Source organism: Helianthus annuus, chromosome 17 (assembly GCF_002127325.2).
Source record: "Helianthus annuus cultivar XRQ/B chromosome 17, HanXRQr2.0-SUNRISE, whole genome shotgun sequence".
NCBI lineage: Eukaryota > Viridiplantae > Streptophyta > Magnoliopsida > Asterales > Asteraceae > Helianthus > Helianthus annuus.
Window position 1 is genome coordinate 187,424,372 of NC_035449.2, and position 9,465 is coordinate 187,433,836.

Below are 9,465 nucleotides of genomic sequence, written 5' to 3' on the forward strand. Positions count from 1 at the left end.
GTATTAACCATTATGAATGGTATAATAATACAATTTTAATACATATAAGGATGTAAACAGAGTCGTTCATAAATAATATGTGTTATGCATGATTTTTTAAGAAACAACCCGTGTTTACATACGGGTCTTACCGCTAGTAATAATAATAACAAGGATATAAACAGTTGAGATGGGAAATTGAATGAGTTGGATGGAAAAGGAGAGTGGCATTGGTGGACCGAAGAAGAAGGAGAAGGGCTATTGAATACGCCTATCTGTCCCCATTCCATCGATTTTTCATTAAATATCCTCCCACCTACATTAGTGCACTTATTAGTTACACGTCTTTTTCCTTGTTTCTTGTTTTTACATTCTCTTCTCTGTCAACCATAAAAAAAATATATCAAATATCAATACCCCCTTACTGTATGTGTATCTACCCACCAACCGCATTCACTTCACTTGTTGATGATTGATTCCGTATAAAAGCATATCATCTTCTTTATCACAAGAAAGAAAGTCCAGGCCAGGCCTGGTTTTTTGATATGGGTATTATGAAGTCGCCTGAAGTCGTGGCTGAAGTAGGAAAGGAAGAGCCACTCCCAGTGGCAGCAGCAGAGAGCAGCAAGAAGCTTGGCATGTACTTTGTTGAGTCGGACAACAGGCGTTCCCCTTTCGCCGGAGGCTACACCACCCTTGGCACTTCCCCGGTCAATATCCATGGCAAGCCCATCCCTGATCTCTCCAAAACCGGAGGCTGGCTTGCTGCCTTTTTCATCTTCGGTAACTAAACTAACTAGTCTTCTTTTTTATTCAACTAATTAGCTAGCTATTATTATAAAACAATAACTAACTAACTAACTAATTAGTTGTCGGTCGTCCTCAGGGAATGAGATGGCAGAAAGAATGGCTTATTTTGGGCTTTCGGTTAACATGGTAGCCTTTATGTTCTATGTCATGCATCTCCCCTTCACCACTTCAGCAAATGCTATCAACAACTTCTTGGGAATATCCCAGGCTTCCTCTCTTATTGGTGGTTTTCTAGCTGATGCTTATCTTGGTCGATATTGGACTATTGCCATTTTCACTACCCTCTATCTTCTGGTGAGCTAATTAATTGATTAAACTCTTTCATTTTCTATTCCAATTTCGTAACCGCTTGTAAAGGGTTTGTCAGGAATAACGTTATGCGCCACCTTGAATGTGCTGGCGCCGAATCAAGATGACTGCAACCAGCTTTCCCTGTTATTAGGCAACTGTGAACCTGCAAAACCATGGCAGATGTCCTATCTCTATACAGTTCTCTATCTGACTGGGTTTGGAGCAGCTGGCATCAGGCCTTGTGTGTCCTCTTTTGGAGCGGATCAGTTCGATGAGCGCAGTAGAGACTACAATACCAACCTGGATAGGTTCTTCAACTTCTTCTACCTCTTTGTAACTCTAGGGGCCATTGTCGCATTTACTGCTGTAGTCTACATTCAGATGCAGCTCGGGTGGGGCTTTGCCTTTGGTGCTCTCGCTGTAGCCATGGCCATCTCCAACCTCGTCTTCTTTCTTGGTACTCCCTTATACAGACACAGGTTACCTGGAGGAAGCCCTCTCACACGTGTTGCTCAAGTCCTCGTTGCTGCTTTCCGCAAACGTAAAGCATCCTTTGATAGCAGTGAATATGTTGGTCTGTATGAGCTTGAGGGTAATAGGTGTGCTATTAAAGGCAGTGCTAAATTACCTCATACAGATGATTTTAGATTTTTGGACAAAGCGGCCCTGAGACTCGACACAAATACGAGTCCGTGGCACCTCTGCACTGTAACTCAAGTGGAAGAAGTTAAAATCTTGTTGAAGCTGATTCCTATTCCAACATGTACCATAATGCTAAGTGTCGTCTTAACAGAGTATCTGACGCTTTCGGTACAGCAGGCATACACACTCAACACTCATATTGGGCGCCTCAAGCTTCCAGTAACGTGCATGCCTGTTTTTCCGGGCCTCAGCATATTTCTTCTCTTGTCTCTCTACTACACGGTGTTTGTCCCTATATCAAGACGCATCACGCATCATCCACGTGGGGCCTCTCAGCTTCAGAGGGTTGGCCTGGGGCTTGCCATTTCAATCCTATCTGTGGGGTGGGCCGGGGTTTTTGAGAGATACAGAAGGAATTATGCGATAAGACAAGGGTATGAGGTGAGTTTTCTGAGTCCGATGCCTGGTCTCAGCGCTTACTGGTTGCTGATCCAGTACTGTCTCATTGGGTTGGCTGAGGTGTTTTGCATTGTAGGCTTGTTGGAATTTCTGTATGAGGAGGCCCCAGATGCCATGAAAAGTATAGGTTCGGCTTATGCTGCTGTAGCTGGTGGCTTGGGCTGCTTTGTTGCCACTATCTTGAACAACATTGTCACCTCCATAACCGGGAATGAAGAGAAAAGACGAAATTCTTGGCTGTCCCAGAACATAAACACGGGAAGATTCGATTACTTCTATTGGCTTCTTACGGTTCTCAGTGTTATCAATTTCTGTGTGTTTCTATATGCAGCACGCAGGTACAAGTACAGGCATGGAGATTCCACACAATTAAGTAGCAAGTAAAATTAATACATTTCAGAAATATGAGAGAGAGAACACAGATCAATTTGTATATTATGCGATGGATGGATTTTGATCAAGTTAGACATCACCCTCATTTTCATATGTATGTGTCTATTATATGAAGACTTGCATCTCCTCAGAAGAAGAAATATGATGTGTAATCCAATGTTGGTTTTTTATAACCAAATAAAATAAACCAAATTTCAGTATAGCGATGTGATCTTCCTGGAAACCAAAAAATAAATATAAGATTAGTGATGTCCCTTAAATACTTATAGTTGATGTCATCTTCAATAAACCATCCCTCAAGTTTGCCACCGGAAATTCCTCTCATTCAGGTAACGCGACTAGGCAAAACGTTACTCTTCCTATCTGCATAGTGGAATGAAGAGTGGAATCCTAACACCATATCATCCTCTGTCAAAGCCCAGTGAGTAACAACAAGAATTACATATATTCATATTCAAAAACATCTTCATTGGCCCAGTTCATCGTGCTCCGCACCGATTACGATTATGTGTTCTTCATCGCCCAATTCTTTGCTAATAGTAACTTCCCTCCTTACTAGCTTCATTCTCATTGGTGTTTGATTCTACATGGCTTAAGCTCATTGATGGAGATGCGAAAAAGTCTAGATGTTTACCACTAATCGAGTTTGGAGATGATGGAAGTTGTGCTTCCTCCGTTGCTGCCCAATCGCATGTTGGTAGTTTAGTGTTATCGACATAAATTTAGTGCTATTGGATTAGCTCGTGAACTAACTTAATCTTACTAAATATTAAACGAGTTATGTTGGATTATAACCTCATGATCATATCCACATACGCTCACATGTTTAATGGGTTGCATCTATAAGCTCGTTTATGGGTCATATCACGCGTTTAAAAGGGATTTGTTGTGTTTTGGAGGAAAAACATGCCTAAAAGGGGATTCGGGGAATTCTTATAAAGATAATATTAAACTTTTCAATAAAATAAGAATATATATTTTTCATAAGGCAGGCACCTCAAGTAACCTTTCGAACATACTTTTCGCGAACTTGGCCGCTTAATCATCAACACTTGTGTGTGTAGAATTGTTGATGGATCTATCAGATTGACAACCCCGTCACTAACCGGTCACTATGTTTACGTCAAAGTGATGAATTTACATTCCGTGATTGTCTAGCATTGATTAAAACTTTATGCATAAAATATATTACTCATAGGCCTTGCAACCTTGTGAATTTGAGGTATTAAACAAAGAAAGAAAGAAATATACCTCAAACAAGATTCTTAACTCGGAATCATTAACGTCGCTATTAATATTTCTCACAACAAGTGTTCTTGAAGTTTGATAGATTATTTCTTCTCCCAAGTCCATCCCCCCAACACTGCTAAAAAGTCTAATTCTTGTTCGACATCATCATCATCACACTGTAGCTTGTAGTCTGTGACTCCATATAACAAATCATCATCGTCTGGAAGGAGATTTCCAATAGTTTGGGCCTCAAGGGATTCTTCTTCATGACCACACATGCTGCTATTGCTATTTGCTGATAGTCTCACTGCAAACAAGAAAGCAAAATCGAGCATCTTCAGAAACACAAAAACAAGGAGCATTTTTTTTCTTTTTGGCATGAACTGAAGAAAACGATGTGCATACATATAACAGGAAGTTTGAGAAAAAAGAAAAGAGGTGTACTGAAAAGATGAGGAGATAATGAAGTTGAAAAGAGGCCCGTTGTACCCAAATTTGGCTTCTGTAGAGGATGGGCAGTGTAAAGATTAGGGACATACATCTTGATGAAACACAGAATAACGCTGAGGTTAAACTGTGGGGTTGTTCCTTTTGTGGGTTCAATCTCTCTCTCTCTGCTCGTGGAATGGCCAGAATCCTGCAAAACAGCAACACCGTTAGTCTCGTTAAGAGGGGAATATGGGGGTTTCCCTCTTAACCAGGCTCCAGCGTGAGAATAAGTACAGTGTGTGTTGAGTGTGTGAGTATGGAGGGTAAGATGATCCAACCTGAATGATGAAGGGTCCTATTTATAGCCGGAGGGTGAAGGAGGGAGGAGCAGCTATGCCAGTTGTGGTTGCGCGCCAGCTGTCCGACCAAGGGGAATATCCTCTTGGTCTCCTCTGCCATGGCTGGTGTAGTGGTACACGTGGCGCGCTTGCATTTGCTCATGTTAGAGATGTCGTACTGGCGTTGTCGGTCTACTCCTTGATTTGTTGCAGGCCTACATGGCGCTCGATGACTGGTGACACGTGTTGTCCTTTTTGTCAGATGGAGCATTTTTGGTGCCATCTTGATTTCTTCCAGAAGCTTCTAGAAGCTTCTGGGTTATCTTGCTGATGCAGGCGCCATGTAAGATGTAAAAGTGGTGTGGTCCTTGCCATGTGGGCAAGGAATTGGGACCATACCTCTTCAAGTCCCCCCAGTCCGGTGTGTCTTCTAGTTGAGTTGATCGTCTAGGAGGGATTCTGGACTTATAAGGGTAGTGGTTGTTAAGGTGTATGTTTGCTATGCGCGTTTTTGTGACCATGGTTGCATGGTGCACGGCGTGTTGGTAATATGCGAAGTTGGGCCAACTGGACGGATGGCGCATGGGTTTTGGTAACTTGTAAAAGTTGAGCCAAATGGACACATGGCGTATGGGTTTTGGTAACTTGTAAAAATTAAGCCAAATGGACGCATGGCACATGGGTTTTGGTAACTTGTAAAAGTTGAGCCAAATGGACGCATGGCGTATCGGTTTTGATAACTTGTAAAAGTTGAGCCAAATGGACGCATGGCGCATGGGTTTTGGTAACTTGTAAAAGTTGAGCCTAGTGGACGCATGGCGCATGGCGTATGGCACTTGTTGTTTTCTTCTGAAGGAAGTTTTGTTGTCTTGGGGGAAATAACTGATGTGACTGTCTGGTGTCCCTGTCTTATCGGAGGTGAACAGGCGCCTTTTCAGTGTGTCAGTTGCTTTTCTCCACGTTGTCAGGCGTGTGCCGTCCATGCTCTTGGAAAAAGAGGTGATGGTTTCTCTTTCATCTGACATGTCTCCTCCCCATTGGATGTCTTTCTGGATTCCTGACGGCCCACTACCCATCGCATTAAATGCGATGGGTATAAATATATGGTGGTTTCTTCCTCTTTCTTCACTTTTCAAAATTTGAAGTCTGATTTTCTCTCTTACTTCTTCATCTTTCCTCCTTCTTTTTTCTTGAGTGTTTTCATCTTATACTTCTGATTTCCTTTCGATCATGTCCGGAGCAAATCCTTCACAGAAGAAGAGAAGGAATAAAGGGAAGACTCCTCCAGGTCCTGACCAGGCGGTGATAGGGTGGAAGGAAGAAGAGTTCCACAATTTAGTAAGGGAGATGGGTTTTCTTCCTGAATGGGGAGCCCAGTTTCCGACTGCTGGTTCCACTGCCATGGATGCACCTCCGGGTTACATGACTTTATATGCTGCTTTTTTCCGGGAAGGCAACTTCAGGCTTCCAATGACCAGGTTTACTGCCGAAGTGTTGAAGAACTACGGGCTTCATCTTTCCCAAATCAATGCTATTGGGCTTCCCCGTATTACCCATTTTGAGTTTGTTTGCAGGGCTAACCATGTTGAGCCGACTTTCGCGATGTTTAACGTCTTCTACACTGTTACTTACACCAGTGGTTTCTATTCTTTTAACTCCCGTACGGGTGTTACTCCTATTTGTTCTGTTCCTTTGAAGAGTTTGCATGATTGGAAGCAAAGGTTCTTCTACATTCACCGAGGTGTTATCCCCGTGGATATGCATTACCGGTCGGTGGGTGAAGGGATCCCGAAGATAGACGTTTTGGCGGGTTTTGCTGAACAGGACTGGTACAAGAAGGTAACACATAAAGCTACTGCCATTTCTCAGTTGGAGGAAATGGCTTTGGTTGGCGCTGGAATGAGTCTGCGGTGGTTTCCGAAGAACCCTTTGGGTGTTCCTGTTTATGGTTACCAAGGCAAACGTACGTAGTTTTTTCAAAGTGCGTTATTATTATTATTATCTTTTTTGTCTGTGTTCTTCCTTACTTCCTTGTTTTTCGCAGTTGGGTACAGTCTGTTAAATGTTTTGGATCCGAAGGCTGCTGGTGCCATGGTTGAAGCGATCCAGGAAGATGGGAAACCAACCTGGTTGGATCAGATTCGCCCGCGCTTTCTGCACCCTTCGAACGAGAGTTTTGCTACGTATGTTAACGTTTTTCTAGGTGAAGACAGTGAAGATGACGCTATTAACCCTACCCGAGAGGAAGTTGTTGTTCTCTCGAGTGGAAGTTCTGACAGATCTTTTGAAGGTCTAACTTCTCGTTACACGCGTGCAGGTCCTGCGCAGGGGGTTGTTAATGAGCCCACTCATGAACCCATTGGTGATGATGATGAGGAAGTTCTAGTTGAGCCTACTGATCATTTGGAGACAAGAAGGAAAACGAAAGCTGATAAACCGGAGAAGAAAGAGAAGAGGGTTGAGGGAAAAACCGCTGGTACTCCTCGTAAGCGACCCTCTACTCTTCTTGTCCTAGATTACGTTGTCATTTCTGATACATTGTCTGGTTTAGGGACCGGAGAGAAACCTCGTGGGTCTGATCCGGATGACCGCTCCACCTTGACGGAAATGATGAGGAGAAAAGCTCTTCAGGACAAAAAACGAAAACTTGATGAGCAGGCTGCTGCTCTTCTTGCCTCAAAAAAGGCTAAACTCCAGAAGGAAGCTCCTCCTACACCCTCAGAATCTAACATTGATATGGGCATATTTAGTGGAGATCATGGTAATCTTTTGGAGGAGATATATGCTGCTTCTGCTCCTACAGGTAAAGGCTTTTGCAGTTGTATGTTTTGTTATATGCTCCTCGAGTTATCTTTGATTGTTATGGTTGTTTTATGACAGTAGTCAAGTCAGGTAGAGTGCCGCGCATGGTTGATATTTCAAAAATCACCCCTCCTGCTTCTCCTCCATCTAGGACAATTGATTTATCTCCTCCTCGCGATGATCCTGGTAAGAAGAAGAAAGAGGATGATGTAACTGCTGAGCATGTGGGTGAAGGTGGTGACGGTGGCGCAGGTGGTTCTGGTGGGGATGTTGCGGGCGGCGCTGGTGGAGGTGATGAGGGTAAAAAAGTTGACACCGAAGCCGAGTCTAATGAGGCTACTCAGCGTCGAACCATTTATACTAAACGCCCGCCGGGCGGTGGCGGTGGTGCTACATCGGGTGTGGCTCGTAGTCCACAGTTTGAGAACATTCGTGTTGATTCCTGGGATACCCATAACCTAGCTTGTGATGATTTGCCACATGCTCCTTGCTGGAATCTAACGCAGGGTTCCCGGATGAATGATTTGGACAACTGTCATGATTTCTTTTCTTTGTCTCTTCCTCCCGCTGAAAGGATGTTCCAGAAAAAGCGCAATCGGTTTGAGTTGTTGGACGATCATGTTCGTGCTGGAGTTAATTATTTCGCCACTTCGCAAGAGATTGTCCGCGAGTGGAGACTGATGGGGGAGGAGACAGTTGAGTTTGAAGATGAGAAGAGGGCGTTTGCTGAACAGAAGGAAAAATTCAATGCTGAGAAGAAGGGTTTGCAGTGGAGGGTTTCAGATGCTGAGCGGAAGCTTGAGCAAGAGAAACAAGTCAACGTTCAAAAGCAAAAGGACTGGGAGTTTGCTTGTGAACGTACTAATGCTGAAATGCAATCCCAGTGTGAAGCTATTGTCCGTTTATCCGGTGAAAAGAAAGAAATTGTTGAGGAAGCCCAACAAGCGCGCGTTGCTTTGAGAAGAAGGAGAAAGAATACGTTGATCGTATAGCTAAGTTAGAAGACCTTGCTAAACAGAAGGTTTCTGAATGTGAGGCATCTGAACGCCTTCTTGAAGAGAAGGTCTCTGAGTGTATAGCTTCTGAGCTCCTAGTTGAGGAGGTTTCTGCTGACTGCAAGTGGTTGCTGTCGCGCGCAGTGCCCTTGGTAATTTCTTTTTCTTGTATGTGCTTTCTGTTTGCTTTAACCTCTCTTCTTATGTCGTTTTGTGTGTCTTTGTAGATTGCTGATCGTATAGTTAAATCCCATGAGCTTGCTAGTTACATGTTTGAGTTGGGTCAATCAGGATATAATAGTGGGCGAAAGGATGGTTATAGTGAGGGTAGGGCTGCAGTTGTTAATAATGAGAAAGAATATCATTTTGAGTTGTTCAAAGAAGATTGTGGTGGTAAATATGCTGCGAAACGCAAAGATCTGGAGTTTGCTGTTGTTAAGGCTGCTCAGAAGTTATCTCGGAAGACTGATGGTGTTGCCTTATTGAAGAAGGCTCTTGGTGATTAAGGTCACGCAGCTGGAGGTGCAAGGACCAGTCATCCAGAATGAAGAATTCCGGCCTGCGTGCCGTGTATGGCCTTAAATGGCCTTGTAACCGTCTGACAATCTTATGAACAATTTCAACTTTATTTTGTGTATCTGTTACTATTACTTGTTTGTGAACATTCTAGCTATGCATGGCATCTGTTATGTTAATATTCACTTTTGTTTTTTTTTTTTGCATGCGAATTTTGTAATCGTCATAATATGTGCATGTATAATTACTTTAATTAGGTGTCACGAATGAATGATGGCGCTGACAGGTTGTGTTGTGTTAGTTACAACGTTTATTCTGTCATTTATGTGCGCAGGTTGATTCGTGAATATGAAGTGATCGAGTTGTAGGTTATTGTGTGGACCCCTCTGTGTTCAGCTTTGGGGGTCTTACAATGTTTATTTACCATGCTATCGATATTTTCGTGTTTATGTGGGCACGAAGTTTTGTTTTGGCGTTTTGTAGGCTTTGGTTGTGTTTTTGACCCGGCTGTGCACTTGGTTGTGACGAGCCTTGGAGGTCTACAATGTTTCCTAAGGTCGAGCCATTGGTGTTTTCGTGTA

The 9,465-nt window shown here is 43.2% G+C and overlaps 2 protein-coding genes across 3 annotated transcripts; one reads left to right on the plus strand and one right to left on the minus strand.

Annotated features, from left to right (window-relative positions):
- The first annotated feature begins 326 nt into the window (after positions 1-326).
- LOC110925533 (protein NRT1/ PTR FAMILY 6.1) lies at positions 327-2,776 on the plus strand. Of its 2 annotated transcripts, none has more exons than XM_022169472.2 (3): positions 327-762; positions 866-1,083; positions 1,147-2,776. In XM_022169472.2, the coding sequence occupies exons 1-3, from the start codon at positions 525-527 to the stop codon at positions 2,563-2,565; spliced, it is 1,875 nt and encodes a 624-aa protein (XP_022025164.1). In that variant the 5' UTR covers positions 327-524; the 3' UTR covers positions 2,566-2,776. The 2 variants fall into 2 exon arrangements, with proteins under 2 accessions (XP_022025164.1, XP_022025165.1); XM_022169473.2 differs by having other exon boundaries at positions 354-762; positions 849-1,083.
- Positions 2,777-3,743: 967 nt separating this feature from the next.
- LOC110923578 (protein MEI2-like 1) lies at positions 3,744-4,483 on the minus strand. The gene is made up of 2 exons (XM_022167653.2): positions 4,294-4,483; positions 3,744-4,111 (listed from the first exon to the last, which is right to left on the minus strand). The coding sequence occupies exons 1-2, from the start codon at positions 4,343-4,345 to the stop codon at positions 3,906-3,908; spliced, it is 258 nt and encodes an 85-aa protein (XP_022023345.1). The 5' UTR covers positions 4,346-4,483; the 3' UTR covers positions 3,744-3,905.
- Between the last annotated feature and the right edge of the window lie 4,982 nt (positions 4,484-9,465).